Source organism: Bos grunniens, chromosome 25 (genome assembly GCF_055505025.1).
Source record: "Bos grunniens cultivar Pamir isolate PY7600 chromosome 25, Bosgru_T2T1.0, whole genome shotgun sequence".
NCBI classification, from domain to species: domain Eukaryota; kingdom Metazoa; phylum Chordata; class Mammalia; order Artiodactyla; family Bovidae; genus Bos; species Bos grunniens.
Window position 1 is genome coordinate 4,804,353 of NC_141189.1, and position 26,078 is coordinate 4,830,430.

Genomic DNA, 26,078 nt, shown 5'->3' on the forward strand with positions numbered 1-26,078 from the left:
TTTTTACAAACTTTTTAAACAATTTATTAGTCTTATTTTCCAGTAAAATATTCACATAATGTCAAAAGAATGGAATGACAGAGGTGTAGCCGACTACCTTTAATTCCACATAAATATTTAAAATCTAAAAACCTCAGGAATCATCAGACTGAGTAGAAATTTGACTCTTCAGAGCAAGTATTGCTTTACTATTGTCATTAATCCAGTCAATAATATGACCAATGACCAGCCGTGGGAAACAGCATGCCTGCTGAGTTGCTTTTTAAAAGATGTTTCGCGGAGCCCTTGTCAAGTCAATCCAGGAAGAATATGTTGTTGAACTGCGTTGCGCAAAGCTTCTTGACCTCTTCTGCAAAAAGAACAGAAAACAGTAAGGGAAGAAATTCTCACTTAAGAGGTTATAGGATATAGATCGGTACCTTATTCTAATAATTCTCTGGGAATAAAGTTGGAGATAAATAAAGGTCTTCAACGAATTTGACCTTAAATCTTAGAAGCCTTGATATGTTTGTAAATTGAGAGAAAAATAAAAAGGCTTGATACACAGGAGACTTTCACACTATTTAGCATCTCTTCTTTGGGCCTGACAGGGCGCAAACCCGAAGTGCCTCAGACATCCATGAGTTGGGGGTTAGGAGTACAACTTCTGAAATCTTGAGGAATCTGACACAAGCACACAAACACTCGAGCGGCAGCCCTGAGCCGAGGACAGGAGTTGACACAAGCACACACTCGAGCGGCAGCCCTGAACCGAGGACCAGGAGCTCCACAGTGGCGCCACCCTTTGGACGTTAAGCTCAATTCCCGTTTTCAGAGAGGCGTGTGTTAACTGCCGTCGTTCCTAATGCAGCAACTATTTTTTTTTTTTTTATGCTGACTTTCTGCACAAAAGGTTTCTTTTTATTCATTAACATAGGCAAAGTTATTTAAGTCAATAAATTTTTAAGGATTTTTCACACGTCCTGATTCTTTCCACTGCCAATCACCATAGCTCCTCCAGGGTTGTCATCTTCAAGGTAGCCCTTTCAAAAAGTTCAATGCAGCAACTATTAACCCTAACCACTAGGCCACCAGGGATCTCCCAAAACGCACATTTTACTACATGGTGTATAAAGCCATGGGATATTTTTTTTTCTTCAGCATTAGAGAAAATAAATTTCTTCTGGCCTGTATCAAGTTTCCCAAGAAATAGGCAAGTTTTTCACATACATTTTCAAGGAACTAAGTTACAGAAAAAGAGACCAAGTGATGGTTTCCTTTGAGCAGCAGGGGCCTCTGCTTAACAACCTTAACAGTCACGTTTGCTGTTTACATGCTCCATAGCACACTGAAAAGAGAGTCTGTGAAACATCAGCAGCATTAAAATTCTGCTCAGACACCAAACCCTACTTACCATTGACTTCAATCAGGTTTGCATTTTTTTGATTCAAAATAACATACAGCTCCCTCTGGTCAGACTTCTTCCCAACAACCCAGTAATCACTCATGGCTTTCACGATGATTTCTTCATCTTCGTCCACTCTGTAAGACAGGAGTTTCAAGACCAATTGTTTATTTTATATGTACAGCTGGACTCTGACAAACATTCTGAAATAAGAAACAGGAAACCTGAGCGACCTGAAAAGGTCAGGGAGTCAGTCCCCTGTGAGTGACCAGCCACTCCCGGGCTTGATGACATTCACCCAAGAAGGTGGTCAGGCCCTCTGAAGGGGCCTGGGATCACTTGGTGTTTGGAGCTGATTCTCATTAGAGAGCAGACACCTAACTGGAGAGGGGGTGAGAATTACCTTGTGAAATCACTATTGATGTCACCCAGAATCTTCATTAGATCCGGATGGACAGATGTGAGTGACACGCTGGGTGTCTTCCTCATGTGAACTGTACTTTTTTCTGCTAAATTCATATGGTTGAAGTAGATAAACTTAAACTGGGGTTCTTTTTCAGACCTGTGAACACATGTTATTCAGATGGTAACATTCTGAAAGAACAATTACACGGAAAAGAAAGTTTCTGAAATATCATAGCATTACCCCAACTATACAGCCACAGTGTCAAAACCCTGTGTGTACAATGGCTAAGGTTGTGTTTTCAATGGCTAGGCCTTCAAATCAAGAACCTCAGTTAAGACATAACATTCGGCAGTAACTTCTTGGATATCTGTGACATATTCAATATGACTGAATTTCCCAGTGAGCTCAAGTATGCATTTTAAAAACCAAAAATATTTTAACTGTGATGATTTTCTTACAAGTACAGTGTTTTATAAACGGTAGTCACTCAGTTATTTGCCAACTAAAGAAAAACCCGGACTGGCTCACGTCACAGCCAGCTTCACCGGGAACACTTCTGCACAGGAGGCCGAGTGCGTTCCGTCTGCACAAAGCAAAGCCCTGCTGACCACCACTGCCAGCGTGGACCTCACAGCCTGGGCAGGGCACATGGGGAGGGGTGCACGAGGCCAAGACCAGGGGCGGAGCTGGCAGGCCTGACCCCACACACTCACCCCGCCATCGGGGAGGGCAGAGGGGATGCATTAGCCCCAGCCACCATTGTGGGGCAGAAAAACCCGGCAACAGCTCCCTAGGAAGCCCTGCAGACAAGGCCAATCAACACGTGTGTTATCTGGATTCAGAAAACACCATCCACGTTCTAAGTAAAAGCCACCCTGATTCACCCAAAGCCAGTGAAATGCTTGAAAATAACCAGGAAGCAGAGTACAAACCCAGACATTCTCTTGTTGATGTTAAACTGCTCACAGATGTCAGATGCCAGCACTGTGAGCTGGGGCCCCACGATGCTGTCCAGTCTGCGGCAGAAATCCAGTGTGGGCTGAATGGAGGCTACGAGTAATTCAAGAAATACTAGTGAGTATCGGGGGCCAGGGGTTAACGAGCTCGATTTTCACTTCACTGTCTTAACAATATGCAAACTACTGATCTGGGAAATAATGAAATGATCAGAGCCCTCTCCCCTCCGAAATAGAAGAGACACAGGGCTCAGAATTAGTTATATTTAAGATGAAAAAGAGGCAAAGACTCATCGCACTGTCAATGTGGACTGCAGCATGCCCTGCGGGGTGGTAAACTGACTGGCTGCCCTCAGTAAAAGGAAGGTCAGATTCTTATTTAACAACCACCACAGCAGCACTCACGGCCCGGTACCGTTGGTCCATACAGGTATTACCTAATTCTAAAGCTCCTTTGAGATGGGCGCTCCCTGTGATCGCATCATGGGCAAGAAGGCACAGAAGCAGGCAAGCTGGGACTTTAGCGATATTAGAAACAGCGGAAGCCCTCGATGGGCGATAGGGCTTAACGCGGCCTCCGTGTTGCTACGACAACATATCTATCATTCAGGAATGGAAGGGAGCAAAGTGTAAAGAGACAAGGCTCAGACACACGTGCGTACCTACCATCGATCATAAAGCACACAGCTGCGCTCATGGCCTGGGGTGAAAGAAACCAAGATTAGGACGTGGTACAAAAAGAGGACTGAAATAACCGAACGCAGTGGCCTCGTTTGAATCTTTTTTTAAACATATCAACTTTATAAGGACTTTCCAAAGTCAGCTGAAGGAATCTAGATGGGGCTGGATATTAGATGATATTAGGGAAGTATTATTTATTTTGGTCAGGCAGGATAATGGCAGTGCTGACGCTAACACAGACGCCCTTAGTAGTTAGAGATGCAGAATGAACTCTGAGGGGAATGACAGGATGACTTAAAACGTGCTAACAAAAAAGCAAAATGTGTAGAGGCGAGAGATATTATCACCATAATGTTAATCAAGCTCTGTGATACGTACCTGTGTATTCATTATTCTAATATGCTTGTGTGTGTTTGAAAAAACCCCAGTAAATTAATGTCACCTGGCTTGCTTTTTTATTATAGCAAATACTGCAGTTTTGATGGGAGTAAGTAGCGGGAACCTACAGCAAGCCAGAGTGTAAATAGAACAGCCAAAAAATATTTACATTTATCAAAGTCGTGTAATAGTGTTAAAAAAAAAAAAAAAGGCCAAAACAGAACATGTAGGCTTGGGACTTCCTAGTGGTCCTGTGGTTATGAATCTGCCTTCCAGGGCAGGGGACAGGTTCAGTCCCTGGTCGGGGGACTAGGACTCCACGTGCCTTGGGGCAACTGAGCCCACATGCTCTAGAGTCCGAGCTCTCCAAGCAGAGAAGCCTGTGCGCCACAGGAACTCAAGGCAGCCAAAAAAAAACCCAGGTTTGTGATGAAAATGCAAAAGACTTCCTCCTCTGAGGCCTGCTCCCCCGGCAACCACTGTGACTGTCTAGATAATACGGCCCTGGCTGTCGTGACGGACGCGGCCCCTCTTCAGCCATCACCCCTGCCCCCGGCTCCAGCACCATCACCCTGGCTGTCGTGACGGACGCGGCCCCTCTTCAGCCCTCACCCCCGCCCCTGCCCGGTTTAAGCCACTCTACTTCCTCCGCTGGACGCTCACCTTGCAGCCTCAGACGGCTCAGTCCTCACGCCTCCAGTCACAGCCACTCTTTCATGAGGGCATGAACCTCCCCGTGCCCTGCACCTCTCCGTACCTCTCCTTCTCAGCCTTGTTCAGCTCTCACTTCATGTGTGCGTGGTCAAAGCTAATGACATTTATGCTCCTCTGTAACTGAATGGTAATTACTATTTGCCCATAAAGAGGCTGCAGACTGGGTGGCTTATAGGCCGGTTCCACCCAATATAGGTCTTTCTTTTTGTTTCAAGTCATTCTGACTTAGATGCCAACTAGTTTGCTACCAAAATCCCAATTTCCAGCCTCTCCTCAGGCATCAAGAGACCTGGGACCACGGCTCTTCCCTCTGGCCACCACCTGGTCTCCTTGGGACGCGGCCCCTCTGTGTGACACAGGGTCCCGAACCCCGACCCAGCTTGCCTCCCTTGTGTCTGCCATCAGACATTTGTGTGCCTGACCCCTTAGAAATTTATTTAAAGAAAAGAAAACAAAAAAACAGCCCTTTTAAAGTCTACTAAAAAAGTTGAAGAATTTCAAATACATTAAAAATGTACTTGGAAAAGTAACACACGAACCCCAAGGACCATCACTTTCTCAACAACCGTCAACTCATGGATAATCCTGCCCGATTCACCGCCCTGATTCACATATTAATAATCTCTCTCCCCAGGGAAACATCGTAATTGGAGAAAAATATAAAAAACAATCAAATTTCCAGAGGGAAATTTTCCTCAGGGCAGACAGCAGATGGAGAAACGCTTATAAAAGGCAATCTACTACAACTTAGTATTTTAGTCTTTTATTACAGCTGTGAATACATATATTAAAAAAGAAGCAAGACCTCAAATCAGTAACAACCTTCCATCTTAAGAGCTTGGAAAAAAGAAGCGCAAACCAACCACAAAGCAAGCAGAAGGAGGGATATGACGACTGGAACGGAAATAAACTGGAACAGAGAACAGAAAAACAAGAGGAAAAAATGAAACCAAAAGACGATCCTCTGAAAAGAACCACAAAACTGAAAAACCTTTAGCTGGCCCATCTAGACCAAGGAGAGAAAAGACGCACGTGACTAAAAGGAATGAGAGGGGAGACCGCACTACCGACTTTAAAAGACAATAGTACAAGCCTATATATTATGACAACACTGACACCAGCAACTTGAACAACCTAAAATAGACAAATTCCTAAAAAGATACAACTACTAAAACTGACTTAGAGGAAAAGAAAATCAGAAAAGACCAATAATAAGTAAAGAGATTAATGAGTTAAACACGTCCCCAAAGACAAGTCCAGACGTAGGTGGCTTTACTGTAACCAAACATTTGAAGAATTCACACCTGTCCTCCAGAAAGCCTTCAAAAACAGGATATCAACCTTATACCAAAACCAGACCAAGGGAAGACTTCAAAATGAAAGAAAACAGACCAGCAACCCCTCATGGCCCTGAGCTCACGCAGGCCAGCTGGGCCTCTGGGAGGTCTCTGGGAGGCCAGCTACAGATAGTCGGCCACGAGGGTGGTCAGCGGGGCCTGCACCCAGTCTCTGGATGTCAAGGCTTGGGTGAGCCTCCCTGGAAGGCAACACGCCCTACGCTCTGTCACCTGGCTCTGCTGGGAGAAACAGGCACTGTGCCGTCTGCACGACTGTCCAGAGGCCAGCTGGAAGCCTGAGCCTGGTCACGAAGATCAAAGACCCTCTGTGCCGCAACTAAGACCCAACATAGCCAAATAAAAACCACCCAACCTGACATAAACAGGGGGCTTCCCTGGTGGCTCAGTGGTAAGAATCCACCTGCAATGCAGGAGACATGGGTTCAATCCCGGGGTCAGGAAGATCCCCTGGAGAAGGAAATGGCAACCTGCTCCAGTATTCCTGCCTGGGCAATCCCGTGGACAGAGAAGCCTGGCGGGCTACAGTCCATGGGGTCGCAGAGAGTCTGAAACAGTGTAGTGACCACACAACGTAAGCTTACATCCTGACAAGCCAGTATCCCGACGGAAACTCAGACCATCCTCGTGAATTAGCGAGCCCACAGCTTTAACGTAAATTTACATCCTGACGAGACAGTATCCCGACGGAAACTCAGACTATCCTTGTGAATCAGCGAGCCCACAGCTTTAAAAGCAGAGCGGAGGCAGAATCCACTGAAGGGGGGGCAGGCGTCAAACGACAGTGGCCTTGACGGCCTGACCTGTCCACATGCAGGACTTGTGAGTCATGGCCGCAGACAGTGACCCTCTCACAAATCACGGAGCTGTTCCACGGGGACTGAGAATAAACCTCTTACTCCAGAAAGCACCCATTTCGAGTTTTACAATAACCAGAACGTGCGAGGACACTGTTTCAAGGATCATGTGAGAGGCCTGCACACCAACTGGTGTACCTGGTGGAAGCTGTGCCAGAAAGATCTACTTTAGCATCGACCTGTAACCCTGGAGTGAGAGACGACTGTTACCTTATAAACAATTAAGTGCAGAGCTTCGTAAGTGTCGTCTGTATTTACAAAAATTTTGGGGAATCTGCATTTTGCTTCTGGATCATTAAGGTTCAAGGGGCCAGTGAGGAATCTGAAAAGCAAGCACAGAGATGCGTTGATTCAATCAGGCAGATATAAGCAGGAATATATAAACAGTGCATTCCTATAAAGGGTGGTAATACACACCCCCTTTTTTTGGGGAAGCTAGACACTACTTAGAAAACACCATATCAGAAAATAAAAAAAGAATAGTTTTAATTCATTGCAACCAAAAGGATTTCCTTTGCTGATTATTGTCAGCAAAGCAGCACAAAGGCAGTTCAGTGTTTGTGATTTTATCTTTACCAGAAAAGATAATAAAATCCAGTACTGTCCATCAGAGGGCAGGAGTCCTACCTTCCATAGTGTTGGAGGTTTCCTGGCATTTCTGCCCTTATTGGAGAATCCCTTCCCGCCAACTGTAAACAGATTTAATATCGACAAGTGACTTCTTAGATTTTCTATATTCAACGCTTTGAGAAACAGCATTCGTATCTACTGGTTGACTCCATGCCATGTATCTGTATCAGTTTCCCATATTCATCCCCACCAAAAAAAAAGCGGCAGGGGGAGAAGGATTACAGAGGAACAGAAAGGACTCACTGGTTTTAACCAGAACTTCATTGTACCCCAAGTTCCACATACGGGCTTGACAGCAATAACCGAAGGCTGACGCGTGCTAGGCAATGACATCAATTACTCAATTTCATCTTGTTTCACCCCTGTGGGGAATGCCCTCTCCCAATTTTCCAGAAGCGGAAACTGAAGTTTGAAGAAGTTCACCAATGCGGCCAGCTCCTGAGTGGAGGGGCCGGGTAGCAAACCCAAGCCTGTCTGACTTCAAAGTCCCTGCCTTTGGTCATGACACTGTGCCTCCTTATAGGTTTTTATTTGTATCACATTCCTGGTTTCTTCTGCTGAAGATACACTATTTCAATATGTGTAGGAAATGAAAAAAAAAAAAAAAATCCAAATCTAACAGGCATGTTAGCTGAAGTTTATTCTTCTAAAACTTTTTGATGTTTTTCTAGCCTATGTAAGGTTTTAGCATACAACTTGAAAGACTGAAAAGCACTGTCAAATTTGACAGTAAAAACACACAGCTAACTCACAGATGCAGCCTGCGCTGACACAAGTCCTCCCGTGCCCGTGTTCCCGCTGCCCTGTTGTACGCTTCTGTTTTAGAAGTCTGGCTCTTTAGACGTTTAATAAAGCAGCAAGAGCTTTCAGCTGCTACAACAGCACTGCCCCTCCGTGGGAAAGTCTCCTGAGGGTCCTTCTGAGGGTGTGCTTGAAAGCAGGTGCTTTAGCATCAAGCGGACCCAGAGATCAAGTCCTGGCTCTGTCACTTACTAGCTGGGGGGCACTGGGTGAGTCATGGGGGTCTCCTTTCTGTAAGATGGAGGTGAGGTCCCCAGCTCTCAGGATGTCATGAGATAACGCAAGCTTTCTGGGTACGTATACTGTGTCTGGTGTACAGCATATACTCCAGCAACGTGAGCCACTATATTCAAACTACCCAGAAGGGAAGTCAGGGCAGGACTGGGTCCTTCTCAAAACCTTGAGATTTCTTATCTGAAAGATGTTTTCCTGTTTCAAGGCATGGCCTTAAAAAATAGAGCAACGGAGAGTGTGTGTGTGCACGTGTGCGCGCATTCACCCTTGGGTCAAAATGATAATTTCATGGCTTATGAATACTTTACCTAATTAAAGCTAAAAATGGATGCTTTGGGGAAAGCACTGTGGTATTATTTACAGTTTTCTGCAGAAAAGTGGGAGAGTCAGTGCCATAGTGGAAAAGCCAGGCGGCAGTATAAAATCAACTCAGGACTGGATCTCCTGTTTGTAGGTGCAAAGACCACTGTTTTGTCCAAGATCGCGGGCATTCTGAGAGCTCCCAGAACCCAGCCTAAAGATCCAGTTTTCCCTCTTACACCTCTGCAACTGCATTTGAACAAAATGCAGAAAAGCTGGCATACGTAGCTCTCCATGCTAAGTGACACAAGAGGTTTCTACACCTGCAGATTCCATGTTACGTGGATTCAACCAACTGCAGGTTGAAAACAGGGAGAAAAAGCTTCAAAGTTTCCAAAAGCAAAATTTGAATTTGCCACATGCTGGCACCTACTTATGTAACGTTTACATTGTATCAGGGTTTTTCTTAGCACGCCCCCGTGGATACCGACAGACAGCTCCATCACTGAACATCACACTAACAGTGTAAACTGTAGATGAGAACTGCCCCCCACCACGTCCCTCCACTCCCCTAAGTACCTATTTATCCATCTCTCTAGAGATTAGTACCCCATCTTACCTCAGGTTCGATATGCCTTGGAAACAGAGACGTGGTGAGGTATTTATATAAAATTCTCATGTCGTCTTGTTCTAATCCACTCCTGCAACATCAGAAAAGTACTGTGTTAAAAGCCTGGAATTGGTCTTCCATCTTCCCATTGTTTTGTGATTAAACATCACCTCTGACTCTTTACGTGGGATTATCCAGGGAGCGTCAGCAGCTGATGGCCACTCTGCTCCAGGTACCAGATTTCTGGGCTACTGGTCACGCTTTCTCTCACCCACCACCCTGAATACAGTGTACGCTGTGGACAAGGAACTTGGTCCTGTTATGTCTCAGACATGTACGTGGGTTTTAATTCTCTCAATTTCAGAGTAGGCAAAAAGTGGGCAGAGAAAGAAACAAGCTTTCAGGGAAACCATCCACTCTGAAATGAGACAAAAGTAAGTGGCACGTGGAAAAGTGCACAGAATCCAGCAGGCGTTGTTGGACTTGATCCAAAATCAGTTTTTCATTTTGTGTGTGTGTGTGTGTAATAAAGTTTTATTAAAGTATAAAGGAGACAGAGAAAGCTTCTAACACAGGCATCAGAAGGGGGCTGAAAGAGTACCCTCCTGGCTAGTCTTCAGCTGGATGTTATATAGTCATTGCTGCTGCTAAGTCGCTTCAGTCGTGTCCGACTCTGTGCGACCCCATAGACAGCAGCCCACCAGGCTCCCCCATCCCTGGGATTCTCCAAGCAAGAACACTGGAGTGGGTTGCCATTTCCTTCTCCAAAAAATCAGTTTTTCAGGTAAGGATATAAACAATGAGTCTGTATCTGGGTTTTTTTTTTCCTATTAAATTGAAATCTCCCTTGATAGAAACCAAGCCTCTGCGTGACACCCCCAAGGCCCTTGAGGTCCTCTCTTCTTTCCAAGGGAAGTCGCAGGTTATGTTAGCAGCCTGGTCTGTCAGCACAGGAACACTCCCTGCCATCAACATTCACAGAGCACAAACGAGGAGCCCGAAACACAAACCCCAAAACAGAATGGCTCTGAGCGAGAGGGCCTTCAGCGGGCCCCGCCCCCAGGAACCTCAGTGGCTCCTCCAGGGCAGACCCCCCTCAGCTGCAAACAGCTCGGCCCCCAACGAGGCTGGGGCCCCGGAGGGCTCATGCACATTCACACAGCTCTTCCGGGGTTAGTCTTCGGTCATTGAGAACATTTAGTAACAGTTTATCTTTGCTTCTTAAGTAGCAACACTTTTATCAAAGAAATTATGTTTTTGTCCCTAGGAGACAAGACCCAAATATAGCTTGATGACAGCGAGTTAATTTCCTGATTTTATAGTACCTTTAACTTCTTGGATGTTTTAAAATAGTAGCTTCTTTAAAAGAAACTATGAAAATCACATTTACTATGCCAGTTCTTTGAAGATGTTTTTGGAAAAATACCAAAATCAAAATGGGAGTCGTAAACCTAACATTTTCTCCATCATTCATGGAACCAGTTTTAAACTCCCCTGCTCAGTAATTTTAAACAAAATTACCTTAATTTTGGTTTAAACAATCACTGCCTTATTTTGACAATATCTAAAAAGGCGCGTCCCACCCCACCCCACTCTCACCCCCACCCCCGGCTGTTATTTCCAGTTTGACAACCTGCTATCAATCCAGTCACTGCTGTTTTTATGATCCTAAAAGATGGGAGTACCTACCAGATGAGTTGATCATTATAGAGAAAGGCAGTGTACTTGACTATACTCAGGCTTTCTTCCATTCTGTTAATAAAGGACTGGATTTTCAAATAAGTCATTTTATCCAATGGGAAGAAGCTGATCCCACCAAATATGTCGAGTAGATCGCAGGACTGCAAATGCAACGTTTGCAAATACTGCAGGAAATAAATAAAGCATAAAACTTACTAATAGCACATAGAAGCTAGTACTCTGGCAGCTGAAAATAACAGTCTTAATTTGTGGTACAATTACACACTAGCAAACAGCACATTTACAAGATCAACATGGAGGTGAACCACAGGGAACTGGATATGGAATCAATACCAATTTCAAAAAATTAAGTTCAATGTCATTAGTGTCCTTTCAGCTGTGTTTTCTCTCTGTGAGGTGTTAATTCCTTATTAGTGCTATGCAGATTTGACTGACCTCTGCACATGGTATTATGGACCATGTTATACTAACATCACACTGGAAGGCATGCAGTCAGTGATGGTGGACAGGAGAGGAATACAGACAGAACAGGAACCAGGGGACAGTCAGAGTCGATGATTATGATCATTAAAGTGAAGAAACAAAGAAAAGTAATTCATAGAAACAAAATAATTGAAAAACAGACATTAAAGTAGTACCGGGAGAAAGATCAGTTGAGACTCATTCCTCTAAGACACACTGAATTTGACCAGGGATACTTCCCTGGTGGCTCAGATGGTAAAGAATCTAGGTTGGGAAGTATTCCTGCCTGGAGAATTCCATGGACAAAGGAACCTGGTGGGCTACAGTCCATGGGGTTGCAAAGAGTTGGACATGACTGAGTGACTCACACTTTCACTTTTTTCAGGGTAAAATATGCAAAATTGACACTGAAGGAAAAGGAGAACAATGTAGGGGGAGAAAGGTCACACTCATGACCACTAAGGGGAAAAAATCTGTGTTACAGCCGCACACTTCACCTTGAGTCAGTACAGATGACGCATGTTTAATGAACACAATCGATCCATGAGAACGTGCGACTTTGCTAATTAACCAATCCACCCCAAGAAGTTTGCTTTGCTTTGGAGTAAGCCCACACTGACAGACACAGGTGGGTCAAGGATGAAGCCAGAAGACATCTCCAAGGTGCTTTAAGGAGCTGGGCACAACTGTCAGGAAGCTCTGATTCACGAGCACAAACCAAGGGACTTCCCTGGCGATCCAGTGTTTGACTCTGGGTCTCCAATGCAGGGGGCATAGGTCTGATCCCCGGTCAGGGATCTAAGGTCCCGTTTGCCATGTGGCAAAATAAATAAATAAAAAATAAACTAAAGGTTAAAACTGGAAAAAAAAAAAAAACAAATCTAACCTATTTCCTCACTGGTCTGATTCCGTCCCACTATGCCTGAGTCTCCACGCCAACTCCAATTTCTAGGTTTGTTTGTATGTGAGAAGCAAACTTGTCTGTATTTCTCTAACAGTCAGTTTGATAATTACCAAGATTACAAATAAAATTCTGAATACTTACTCGATGGAAGAATTTCTCTAATCTTTCTTTTAGGAGCTTGACACCTCCATCTTCCATGGCTCTTAGAAATGTACCATTAAAAAGCTAATGGTGTAAAAGATTAAGAAAAAAAAATTTTTGTCCTTCAATTTCCCAATATAACAAGTTCTTCTTTCTCTTTTACATAATTCTGCTTATTTCATCCCGCAATTCTTTTTGAATATAGAAAATACTTACATTAGAAAGTCTGAGTTATAAGTCACAAAATACCAAAACACTGTTAAGGGATACTGAAATTTCTGTAAAATCACCCAATTGTTCTGGGCATTTTTAAAAAACCTGAACTCACATCTAAGTTTCACTTTATATAAATAATATTGCTAGACTTCTTATATCGTACAAATCTTTGCACTCTCTACCTTCCTTAAGAACATGGATTCTATCATTCACTGATGCAGATATACTCTTAGGACAAGTCGGGGAAGAGAAAAGGGCTCTTTATTGCATGAACTGGTACAGGCATAAACCTCAATACTGCTTCACAGGCCCCATTATTTCCTCCCCATAACAGACACATAGTCACCTTACAGTCATGATAAAGAATTAAGAATTATTTTAAATGACCCACGTAAATTGGGGTAATCGGCTGGACTCTCAACCTAGAGAACATGCCGTGCTTACCTTGTACATGCTGTAGCATTGTTGGAGCACCGAACTGTAAACCTTGTCCTACAAACACCACAGAAACAGCACAGATCTCATTCGAGGGAAAACAAAAAAATTATCGATTGCATAGTAAAGGTATAGTGACTCTTGGTAAAGCAATATAACGTTCATACACATGGGCCTATAATAGTTGTGTGCTGAAACGAAGAGGTATTTAAATTCAATTATGAACCCGTAAGCCTAAGAAAGGCTATGACCAACCTAGACAGCATACTAAAAAGCAGAGACATTACTTTGCCAACAAAGGTCCGTCTAGTCAAAGCTACGGTTTTTCTAGTAGTCATGTGAAGATGTGAGAGTTGAACCACAAAGAAAGCTGAGCGCCCAAGAACTGGTACTTTTGAACTGTGGTGCTGGAAAAGACTCTTGAGCGTCCCTTGGACTGCAAGGAGATCCAACCAGTCCATCCTAAAGGAAATCAGTCCTGAATATTCATTGGAAGGATTGATGCTGAAGCTGAAACTCCAATATTTTGGGCACCTAATGGGAAGAACTTACTTATTGGAAAAGACCCTGATGCTGGGAAAGAATGAAGGCAGGAGGAGAAGGGGATGACAGAGGATGAGATAGTTGGATAGATATCACTGACTTAATGGACATGAGTTTGAGCAAGCTCTGGGAGTTGGTGATGGATAGGGAAGCCTGGCATGCTGCAGTCCATGCATGGGGTCGCAGAGAGTCAGACACGACTGAGCGAGTGAACTGAACTGAAGCCTAGTTCGGCAGTTCTCTCCAGTAATTCTCGGCTGGAAAATCCCATGGACAGAGGAGCCTGGCAGGCTAAGTCCATGGAGTTGCAAAGAGCTGGACAAGACTGAGCAAACAAGTCTAATTTTTAGGAGGGCTTCAAACACGGATGAATAGAGGAAGGCAGTGGTAAGAGACAGCACATACACGTTTTTATAAGATTGTGCTCATGGAAACAACAAGCACAACATTCCCCTGTGCTGACCTTGAGAAACTTCTGCCAAAGTGACATAAGTTAAATCTGAACAAGTCAGTCACTCAAGATAGTAACAATTTTTTTCCTAAAAATATGAAATAAAAAATGACACATTACCAGCAACTCCTCCTCTTGGTATTCAACAACTGGTTTTCCATCTTTACTTTGCTTTTCAATGATAGGATTCCGAACAACCTACAAATTTTGATTTAAGAAATCAATTATATGCGTTTTTAAATTTTCCCCTAACTTAAATAAACTTGAACACGTCCCAACACCAAAATTTCTTAAAGGAGCCCCCAAAAACAAATACACCAAACAGGAGTTTGATTTTTAAATTGCTACTGACTGTACTGTAACTAACCCACTCCAGTGTTCTTGCCTGGAGAATCCCAGGGACGGGGGAGCCTTTTGGGCTGCCGTCTATGGGGTCGCACAGAGTCGGACACGACTGAAGCGACTTAGCAGCAGCAGCTGCAGTACTGTAACTCTCCTCTGATGCAATGACCAGAGGACTTCCCTGAATTCCTAACGGTAAAGATCACACATAACTGTATAATACAAATTCAGAAAAGTGTACTATATATGTAAATACCATGACCATCCAGAAATTTTCTTCTGGTTCGTTGAAGAACTGTCTGTTCTTCTGCGTATGTAAAGATTTTGCAGGTTTTGATGGACTAAAGGTCCTAAAAACGGTAAAAGAATATGTTAGCGACAATCCCCCAGTGGAGGTTTTAAGAATTCACTGAGCTCTGCAAAAGCACATTGAAAGATATTACCTTGTAAACTGTACAATAGCTTCACATAATCCAACGTTTCTAATTTTTTCATTCTTTTCTACTTCATTTGGATAATAAAACAAAATTTTATTTTCCTCCTAAAGTATGGAGAGAGAGAATCACATTGACATAAGCAGTTTGTCTGTCTTAGCTGTCGACAATACTTGGTATCAACCTCTCATGTCATATGTGCTAGCTGGCAAGACAAAACAAAGGCCCCTTTTAGAAAAACAAAGATTATCTTCTCTTCAGGGTGTAACAAACGCCCACCTGAATGAAAGGCAATTGTGATATTTGCTAAGTCGTATGCCATCTGAACTAAATTAGACAACGATGCTGAAAACTCCATCTTTGGATTTCTTTCTCCATGCTAATTTGTAATACATCAACGCTTGTAAGAAACAAGTGTGTGGACGTGCACAGACATACACCTCCCCACAAATTAAACCCAGCAAGTTCACAAGCATTTGGACTGGCAGCCTTTAAAAGGACCGTGATTTCCTGCCAACAAAACTTGGCGCCGGACATCCTTTGAGGAAGTTACCGTCCCCACCTTAAAAAAGTAATGATAAAAAAACCAAAACAAAACCATCCGCTCCCATCCGACTTAACTTATTAATTCGGAAAAAAAACTTTCCGAAGATCCGCCAAGCCTGCATTACAGGACTACCGTCTCCTACTCTTGTTTTAGTTTCTAGGCGGGGGACTTCCAGCAACAAAGACAAAAGCTGAACTTTAATCATCCAGGGTTGATGTTAAAGGGAAGAGAGACTCCACCTGTGTGATTAACCCGACGAACCTTCACTCAATACACAGGCACTGATCTGGGACCTGCAACCAGACCCTGCCCGCGTTGTCTGGGCCCTGCAGCACACCCAGCACAAAACAGTCCGATAAAGGCCAGTCGATAAGGGAGACTGACAAGCGACGACCCCAGGCGCACCCCGCGGCTGCCCGGGCCGGACCCCATCCGGCAGCCCCCCTACCCGGGGCCCTCTGCCACCCACGGACGCCCGCGCGCGGCCCCGCTCCACTTACCTCTCCCTCGCGCGGCCCGAAGCGCGGGTTGTAGATGAAGAAGCTCAGCAGCGCCGGCGGGAACTGCTTCTCTTGGGCCGCTCCTGCGCCGGCCCCGGACGCCGCTGCCGCCATCCCGGCCCGGCCCCCCAGCCTCGGGAGCCTCCCTCGGCCCGCCCAGAGACAGCTGCCGCCGGAAGACCGCACTTCCGCCTCGCTCGCCGTCCCCCCGGAAGTGGTTGCCGCCGGCCCGGAAGAAGAATCCGCAGTCCAGCGTTCCCTTTTGGCGCACCCATGTGGGTTCATTCCCGTTTGTGTTCTGGGTAGGTGTTTATTCTGTCGATGCTGTAAGAGTTAAGTTGAAGTGAAACCGTTTTTGTCTCCGCCCCGCCCCCCCCCCCTCAGATTTCTGCCCTGGCTGAAGGCGAGGGTTGCGTTTTTGAAGAAAAATGAAATGGAACTTGTTTTGTGTGAAAGCGATTGTGAAGGTGCAATGGAAGGCCCAATGTTTGGGGTGGTTGTGTATTCAGTCAGGTAGCTTGCCCGTTTTCATAGTCCACAGGGTCCCACCACATGTTTGTTGGTCTTTTTAGATCCCCGTTTGAGAGACGTCAAGTGACTTTGTGCCTCTCACGACTTCTTTGCCTTCAGGGAGAAAGATAGCTGCAGGTGGCGAGCATGGTGTGTGGCGAAGCGGACCAGAGCGTGGCCTTCTCCCCACAGTGCCTGGTCCCAAGCCTCGGAACTCAGGGCATCGCCCTTGCCAGCCCTTGGGATTCACTAGGTTTGGAGGCCTGTGGGTTGTGGGAGCTGGAACCGCTCGTGACTTCTGATACTTGGAGTTCAAACCCTTGCAGCAGACCGCACGGCCAAACACAAGACTTTAGTTTAGGTTGCCTTGTCTCTCACAGATTAGGTGTGAAAATAGGACCTCTTATCCAACTTAATAGAATAGTCCTTCATGTTTCGGGAGGCAGTGTTGGAATCTGGGCGTGAGACTGAACTGGGTACTTACTCTAGCTCTGTCACTCCCTGGGCGGAAGTTTCCAGTCTCTGTGTCTAATATGTAAAATAACTAATAGTAAATGCTTTTCTAGTAGAAATTTCACTTTAAGAATAAAATGAGTGGGAATTTCCTGGTGGTCCAGTAGTTAGGACTTGGTGTTTTCACTGCCTGGCCCCAGGTTCAATCCCTGTTCAGGGAATTAAGATCCAAAAGAGTTAAATGGGACTGTGATTGTAGGTATAGTAGCCCCAGCCCTTCAGATCAGATCAGATCAGTCGCTCAGTCGCGTCCGACTCTTTGCGACCCCATGAATCGCAGCTCGCCAGGCCTCCCTGTCCATCACCAACTCCCGGAGTTCACTGAGACTCACATCCATCAAGTCAGTGATGCCATCCAGCCATCTCATCCTCTGTCGTCCCCTTCTCCTCCTGCCCCCAATCCCTCCCAGCATCAGAGTCTTTTCCAATGAGTCAACTCTTCGTGTGAGGTGGCCAAAATACTGGAGTTTCAGCTTTAGCATCATTCCTTCCAAAGAAATCCCAGGGCTGATCTCCTTTAGAATGGACTGGTTGGATCTCCTTGTAGTCCAAGGGACTCTCAAGAGTCTTCTCCAACACCACAGTTCAAAAGCATCAATTCTTCGGCACTCAGCCTTCTTCACAGTCTGACTCTCACATCCATACATGACCACAGGAAAAACCATAGCCTTGACTAGATGGACCTTTGTTGGCAAAGTAATGTGCCTGCTTTTGAATATGCTATCTAGGTTGGTCATAACTTTCCTTCCAAGGAGTAAGCGTCTTTTAATTTCATGGCTGCAGTCACCATCTGCAGTGATTTTGGAGCCCAGAAAAATAAAGTCTGACACTGTTTCCACTGTTTCCCCATCTATTTCCTATGAAGTGATGGGACCGGATGCCATGACCTTTGTTTTCTGAATGTTGAGCTTTAAGCCAACTTTTTCACTCTCCACTTTCACCTTCATCAAGAGGCTTTTTAGTTCCTCTTCACTTTCTGCCATAAGGGTGGTGTCATCTGCATATCTCAGGTTATTGATATTTCTCCCTGCAGTCTTGATTCCAGCTTGTGTTTCTTCCAGTCCAGCGTTCCTCATGATGGACTCTGCATGTAAGTTAAATAAGCAGGGTGACAATATACAGCCTTGACGAACTCCTTTTCCTATTTGAAACCAGTCTGTTGTTCCATGTCCAGTTCTAACTGTTGCTTCCTGACCTGCATACAGGTTTCTCAAGAGGCAGATCAGGTGGTATGGTATTCCCATCTCTTTCAGAATTTTCCACAGTTTATTGTGATCCACACAGTCAAAGGCTTTGGCATAGTCAATAAAGCAGAAATAGATGTTTTTCTGGAACTCTTTTGCTTTTTCCGTGATCCAGTATGTGTTGGCAATTTGATCTCTGGTTCCTCTGCCTTTTCTAAAACCAGCTTGAAAATCAGGAAGTTCACGATTCACATATTGCTGAAGCCTGGCTTGGAGAATTTTGAGCATTACTTTACTAGCGTGTGAGATGAGTGCAATTGTGCGGTCGTTTGAGCATTCTTTGGCATTGCCTTTCTTTGGGATTAGAATGAAAACTGACCTTTTCCAGTCCTGTGGCCACTGCTGAGTTTTCCAAATTTGCTTTCACAGCGTTATCTTTCAGGATTTGGAATAGCTCAACTGGAGATATTCCAAATAGCCCTTAATTGTTAATTAAGCCCCAGCCCTTAATTGTTATTCAACAAGATTGCTGTCATTACTCGCTCTTGAAAGACTTCCTCAACTAGCTTGCTTTAGTGTATGACAGTCTTTTGTTAGGAAGACATGTTTTGACATTATAGTAATAATTTTCAAAGAATTTTAAGGTAGCAAAATCTCCTTTCCCCCTTTTATTGCCCCAAAGTCCATGGAAACTTCTACAAAATAGACACAGAGCTACCCTGGTTGAATGTGAGGCTGAGTGGTAGAAATGATACCTAAGAAAACCTTCTGCTGGCCTTTTCCAAGAGCTGCCCCTCTTCCATCTCTGTCTCCTTGAGGGGCCCGAAAGCACTTGTACAGGACCCTGCAGCTCCAGGGAGCGTAATTTGAAAACTCCAGGTTAAAGAATTCCTTCCTTTGTCCCAGAGCAAATGCTTTTGGAAGAGTGGTAGAAGGAGCCTGGGGCTTAGGTTGAACAGCCGAATTTTAGTTCTGATTTTGTCACTTGCCATTTATATGACCTTTGATTAATCACTTAACTTCTTTTTTTTTTTTTTTTTTACTACCCATCATCTGTCTCCAACTGATCTTTCACTTGAGTGACAATCAGTGTACAATGACAATCAAACTACAAACAGACAAGCAAACTACATGTTGATTCACTGTATTCGAGACAGAAATGGTCCCGAGAATCTGACTACTCTTATTTCCTATGCTGCCACATGATCACACTATAAAGAAATCAAATCAAAAGCAATAAATGTTCATAGTACCCATAGAGAAACTAGCCAATTGAGTGAGTTACAATGTATTTTGCCTAATTTTAACTTACTCCACTTTTCCTTGTTGGTTTTATTAGACTGTTCCTCACACCTATCCTCTCTCAAAGGAATACTGAGCCAAGGGCATACAAAGTCAAGCCAGATACTGGTCCAGGGGTTTTCTGGTCCCAAGAATTTTCATTTCCTAACTTGGCCACTGGACACTAGTACCAACCTCACATATTTCCACAGAATTTGTTGTTATCTGACAAAACCCTCCTTTCCTAATCGCCTCTCCCCCCACCACTCAGACTCCCGGCCCAAACTCGCGCTTATTTTTCATTAATCCACACCTTTCTGATGGTGTAGTTTCTTTCAACCTAGACAACAAAAGACCTTCACAGCTCTGCCCTACCTTGACATGGCCAGTTTCCGCTTCGAGCCCACTGAAGGATTTATCTGAGGCTCTTCTTTCACCTTTGTATAATCCATCATTTCTTCTTTGGGGAAATACTTCTCTTCTTTTACATACATTTCATCCATTATTTCCTCCTTTTTAATATTCTGATCAAGAGACACTTCCTCACGTTTAATCTCCAAGATATCTTTCTTCTCTTCCTTCACTTCCAGCCAGTCCATCACTTCTTCCTTCACCTTCACTTTCTCTTCCTTTATCTCTGTTTCTTCCACCTTTTCTTCTTTTACCATCAAACTACTATCCATCTCCTCCTTCACCTCCAATGTGCCTGGTTTTTCCTCTTTCACCTCATGTCGGTCCTCCTCCTGCTTTACCCACTGGCCATTCAGCGTACCTTCTACCATTTCTGACCAGTCCATTACTTCTTGCTTCACAACCGTTAGGTCCATTCGCATCTCCTCTGCTCTTCGTCTACTTTCTTCTTCCCCTGCCCTTGTCTTCTCCATTCCGGTCAGACCATTCTCCGCCTCTCCATCGCCGGACTCCTCAGTCCTTACTCTCTCTTGATCTGTCTCGAGACTTAGTCGCGCCCCCTCAGCTTCACTCTGGAGACCTCCTCCCGACATCTCTTCACTTTCAGCAGCAAAATCCATCAGCTCAAGATCCTTGACCTCCGTTGCCACACCGTCCTTCAATGTGTTTGGTTCACGCCAAGAGGGCTGAGTTACCTGCAAAAACACGAAGAGCGGCCCACGTGCATATCACAGAAGAATCACTTAACTTCTTTGAGCTCCAGGTTCTTCCTTTGAAAAATGAGATTAATACCTACCTCAAAGGAGCACTGCAAATATTACGTTAGATGACACAAATGAAAGTACTTTCTAACGTGCAAAGTACAATTACAATAAAAATGTGGTAAGATAACATTTTATTGCATTCTCTCCAGCATGCCTTTACTTCCTTGTTTACTTTGCATTCTGTGCCCCAGTCAGTCAGTTGCATTGATCACCACAGGAGAGAGATGATACAAAAACAAAATGAACCAAACAAAATCAGAAATCGAAATGCTTTTTAAGTTTCAAAAGCTAAGGAAGCAAGAAGGCTTAGATAGTGATGCATCCTCCTTTTTCACAGTCATAGGGTGTGCGTGGGTGGGAGGTGGGTGGAGTAAGCGTGATAGACACTTAGGTGTGTTTCGAGGTCTCAGAGGAGAGAGGGTGTAGATGTATACTTTGCTCCTTGTGGAATGGGGAAAGTGGCAGGTCTTGCAGAGTGCCCCTCTGTGTCAAGCGTGATGCATCAACAGTGGAATAAGCCGTGGCCACATGAATGTCTAGGCATCTAGGCAGTAAGTGGTACTTGATGCAGGAAGCAACTAAATGTTTTACTTGCACACGGAAGTAATTCAGAGAAAGCCAGACCTGAGAGGCCGTAAGATTAGAACAAAAAGAAACTAGCTGTGGCCTAGGTGGACCCACCGCTGAAGTCCAGGAGACTGGAGAGGAGTGAGGTTGACTCAGTGGTCACTCGTATGGACTAAGCACCAGATACTCCTTTCCCATGCAGGGCCTCGCGTTACCCACCTCTTCTGTCAGCTAGGGAAGTAAGGGTGAAGAGGAGGCTGGATTATTGACCTTGTCCTGAATTATGATTCTGTCTCCCAGCAGGACGAGATTCAAATCTAAGTCCAGTAACAGAAATAGAAAAGTAGATCCAAATCATTAAAAAAAAAAAAAAAAAAGGGAAAATTAGATCTCTTGCACGAAGAATTTGTGAACTCAGAAGCAGGGGACCAAGATGGAGATGTAGGAGGCTTCTGATCTTCCCTCCTTCCCCAAATGTAGTGAATGTACAGCTACACACAGAGAAATTTCATCTGAGAGAAATCCAGAGACCAACTAAATGTGAGGTGAGACTCATATGTGAGGTGAATGAGAAAATAGCCACAGCAAAATGGATAGGAAAGTCTGAGCCTCACCCTCTGTGCAGCACCATACAACTGGGAGGGAATCTCCACCAGGGAAGCCCTGGTGGACTCAGATGGTAAAAATCCTGTCTGCAATACAGGAGAGCCGGGTTCGATCCCTAGGTTGGGAAGAACCCCTGAAGAAGGGAATGGCAACCCTCTCCAGTATTCTTGCCTGGAGAATTCCATGGGCAGAGGAACCTGACTGGGTACAGTCCCTGGGGTCGCAAAGATTTGTCCAGGACTGAGTGACTAACACACGTACCCACCCCCAAGGAATGGGCCCTCACGTTACTTGGCTTTGATAGTCAACAGGGTTACTCAGAAGTTCAACGCACATAGTCAAAAAAATTTTAATAGGTTCGAGAGCACCCCCTAGTGGGTGTATACCTGGACTCAGTGCCAAGGGAGTAGGCTGCTCTGACTGTATGAATTTCACTGTCCTGAATCCTGAAAGAATATCATTAAGGTAACATTGGACTTAAACTTCATGTTAGACGAGATGACCCGAAAAGACATACAGAGAACATTCTATTCAATAGCAACAGAATACTCATTCTTCTCAAACACACATGAAACATTTTCCAGGATAGATCATATGTTATACCACCAAGTAAGTTTTAATAAACTTAAGAAGATTGAAATCATATCAAGCATCTTTTCCACTGACAAATGGTATGAAACTAGAAATTAGTTACAAGAAGAAAACTGAAAAAATCACAAATACGTGGAGATGAAACAGCATGCTTTTGAAGGACCAATAGGTTAAAGAAGAAATCAAAAGGGAAATAAAAAATCTTGAGACAAATGATGATGGGAACATACTATACCAAAACTTAATTGGATGCAGCAAAAGCAGTTCAAGAGGGAAGTTTATAGCAATAAATGCCTATAGGCAGAACAAAGATTTCGAATAGACAATCTAACTTTAAATCTGAAGGAACTAAAAGAAAGCAAACTAATGCTAAACTTAATAGAGGGAAGGAAATAACAAAGGTCATACTGAAAATAAATGAGATAAATACTAAAAAGACAATAGAAAATATCAGTGAAACTAAAAAAAAAAAAGTGAAACTAAGAGCTGGTGTTTTTAACAAGATGATTAAGATTGACAAACTGTTAGCTAAACTAAGGAAAAGAAAAAGGACTTGAAGTCAGAAATGAAAGAGAAGACAGTACACTGATAATGCAGAGATACTAAGCGTCACAAGAAACTACTATGAACTGTTTTACATCAACAAGTTATATAAGCTAGAAGAAATGGATAAGTCACTGGAAATACATAGCCTACCAAGAGTGAATCATGAAGAAAGAATCTGAACAGACTAAGTACTCATTTGGAGATTGAATTAATAATAGAAACCTCCCAACCACAAAAGCCTAGAACTAGATGGCTTCACTGGTAAATTTTACCAAAATTTAAAGAATTAATACAAATCCTTTCCAACTCTTTCAAAAAATAGAAAAGAGGGAAACACTTCTAAAATTTTACAAAGCCAGCATTATCCTGACCAAAAAAGATACTACAAGAGAAGAAAATGACAGCCAATATCCCTGCTGGACGTATATGAAAAAAAAAAAAAGAAAAATTAGCAAACTGAGTTCAACAGTACATTAAAATGATCTTATACCATGATCAAGTGGAATTTATTCCAGGGATGCAAGAAGGGTTCAGCATCCACAAAATCACTGTGACCTCCCACATTAACACAGTGAAGGATAAAAGTCATATAATCATTGCAATAGATGGAGAAAAGGCATTTTACAAAATTCAACACCCTTTTATGATTAAAAACTCTTAACAAATGGAATATAGAAGGAATGTACCTCAACATAATGAAGGCCATAAATGATAAAACCCCAGCTCACATCATGTTCAACAGTGAAATGCTTAAAGCTTTTCCTTTAAGATCAGGAACAAGACAAGGATGCCCACTCAAATCACTTTTATTCAACATAGTTGTGGAAGTCCTAGCCTGAGCAAGTAGCTCAGTGTTTCTTTTTGTAAAGAAATATAAATGTATCCAAGTCATAAAGGAAGCAATAAAATTGTTGCTGCAGACGACATGATATATGTAGAAAACCCTAAAGACTCTACCAAAAACCTGTTCAGTTCAGTTCAGTTCAGTCGCTCAGTCGTGTCCAACTCTTTGCGACCCCATGAATTGCAGCACGCCAGGCCTCCCTGTCCATCACCAACTCCCAGAGTTCACTCAGACTCACGTCCATCGAGTCAGTGATGCCATCCAGCCATCTCATCCTCTGTCGTCCCCTTGTCCTCCTGCCCTCAATCCCTCCCAGCATCAGAGTCTTTTCCAATGAGTCAACTCTTCGCATGAGGTGGCCAAAGTCCTGGAGTTTCAGCTTTAGCATCATTCCCTCCAAAGAAATCCCAGGGCTGATCTCCTTCAGAATGGACTGTTTGGATCTCCTTGCAGTCCAAGGGACTCTCAAGAGTCTTCTCCAACACCACAGTTCAAAAGCATCAATTCTTTGGTGCTCAGCTTTCTTTACAGTCCAACTCTCACATCCATACATGACCACAGGAAAAACCATAGCCTTGACTAGATGGACCTTTGTTGGCAAAGTAATGTCTCTGCTTTTCAATATGCTATCTAGGTTGGTCATAACTTTTCTTCCAAGGAGTAAGTGTCTTTTAATTTCATGGCTGCAATCACCATCTGCAGTGATTTTGGAGCCCAAAAAAATTCAGTGAAGTTGCAGGATATATAATATCAATACACAAAAATTAGTTGTGTTTCTATACACTGACAATAAAATACCAGAAAGTGGAATTAATAAAACAATTTATAAGTATAAAAAAATAAACTACTTAGGAATAAATTTATCCAAGGTGAAAGATCTGTGTACTTAAAATTATAAAACTGGTGAAAGAAATTGAAGACAAAATAAATGGGAAGATATTCTGTGTCCACGGATTGGAAGAATTAATATTGCTAAAATGTCCATGCTACCAAATGATCCATAGATTTAGTACATTACTGATCAAAATTCTAATGATATTTTTCATAGATACAGAAAAACAGGGAAATACAAATCAAAATCACAATATCACCTAACACTAGTTAGGTTTATTTTTAAAAAAGAATAAGAGCAAATGCTGGCCAGGGTGTAGAGAAAAAGGAACTCTGCTGCACTATGAGTGGGAATGTAAGTTGGTGCAGATACTATGGAAAACAGTATGGAGTTTTCTCAAAAAAAAAACAAAAAAAAACAGGGAGAAGGAAATGGCAACCCACTCCAGTGTTCTTGCCTGGAGAATCCCAGGGACGGGGAAGCCTGGTGGGCTGCCGCCTATGGGGTCACACAGAGTCAGACATGACTGAAGTGACTTAGCAGCAGCAGCAGCAGCAGTAGAACTTGCAGGGCAAGGTCTGTATTTCACTGGTATTATTTGGCTGCAGTATTTGTTCCCTCTCTGGGAACTACAGATGTTATGCTTCAAGTGGATGCTCTGACTAACTTTACTCAACAGGCTTTACAAGATTCTCAAAAAGCTATTTCAGCTCTTAATGCTGAACAAATACAAATTAGAAACATGGTTTTACAAAACAGATTGGCCTTATTCTGACAGCTGCACAAGGAGGAACTTGTGCCATGATTCATACCCAGTGCTGTACATATATACCTGATATGAGCACTAATGTTACTCACTTTACTAAACATATGAACAAAATGATTCCGGCTATGGATACTCCTGAATCCTCAACTGCCTCACTTTGGGAGATGCTAACTAGTTCCTCATGGTGGAAAACTATCCAAATTGTAATGATTTCAATTGCTCTGTTTTTGCTGTTTTCTCCATCCATCTGTAACTGTGTAGCTGGATTTGTTTCTAATTGCATGACAGCTTTTAAGTTACAAAAAACAACAACAACAACAACAACCGAAAAATTGAACTACCTTGTGATTCAGCCATTCCACTGTGAATATATATCCAAAGGAAATGAAATTATCTGAAAGAGATTTCTGTACTCCCATGTTCATTGCAGCATTATTCACAGTATCTGAGGTGGAAATAACCTAAGTGTCCATTGATGGATGAATGAATAAAATGTGACACATATGTACACAATAGAATATTATTCAACCATAAGAAAGAAGGAAGTCATACCATTTTCATCAATACGGATGAAACTGGAGGGAATTATGCTAAGTCAAATAAGCCAGACAGAGAAAGACAAATAGTGTGTGGTATCACTTTTATAGGAAACCTTTAAAAAAAAATAGAACTCATAGAAAC

The 26,078-nt window shown here is 43.4% G+C and overlaps 1 protein-coding gene and 1 long non-coding RNA gene across 3 annotated transcripts in view; one reads left to right on the forward strand and one right to left on the reverse strand.

Moving 5' to 3' along the window:
• Positions 1-16,118, reverse strand: CCZ1 (CCZ1 vacuolar protein trafficking and biogenesis associated). 2 transcript variants are annotated; one of them, XM_086373916.1, is made up of 15 exons: positions 15,983-16,118; positions 14,945-15,042; positions 14,758-14,851; positions 14,280-14,357; positions 13,175-13,222; positions 12,515-12,598; positions 10,996-11,171; positions 9,316-9,397; positions 7,359-7,420; positions 6,942-7,053; positions 3,413-3,446; positions 2,723-2,840; positions 1,788-1,946; positions 1,394-1,521; positions 1-349 (listed from the first exon to the last, which is right to left on the reverse strand). In XM_086373916.1, the coding sequence occupies exons 1-15, from the start codon at positions 16,094-16,096 to the stop codon at positions 294-296; spliced, it is 1,443 nt and encodes a 480-aa protein (XP_086230042.1). In that variant the 5' UTR covers positions 16,097-16,118; the 3' UTR covers positions 1-293. The 2 variants fall into 2 exon arrangements, with proteins under 2 accessions (XP_086230042.1, XP_086230043.1); XM_086373917.1 differs by having other exon boundaries at positions 14,945-15,721.
• LOC147344768 (uncharacterized) overlaps positions 15,988-26,078 on the forward strand; it is a 13,138-nt gene continuing 3,047 nt past the window's right edge. The window contains exon 1 of the long non-coding RNA XR_015154266.1: positions 15,988-16,284. This is a non-coding gene — a long non-coding RNA (uncharacterized LOC147344768). The remainder of the gene's footprint in view (positions 16,285-26,078) is intronic.

What these genes read in the sequence shown, in the direction of transcription:
- CCZ1 (XM_086373916.1), bottom strand. Translation starts at nt 16,096, where the DNA reads ATGGCGGCAGCGGCGTCCGGGGCCGGCGCAGGAGCGGCCCAAGAGAAG. An exon ending in TATAATGATCAACTCATCTG is followed by an intron (nt 9,398 to 10,995) that starts GTAGGTACTCCC and finishes CTGATGTTGCAG; the next exon opens with GAGTGGATTAGAACAAGACG. An exon ending in TGCACTTAATTGTTTATAAG is followed by an intron (nt 3,447 to 6,941) that starts GTAACAGTCGTC and finishes CTTTCACCCCAG; the next exon opens with GCCATGAGCGCAGCTGTGTG.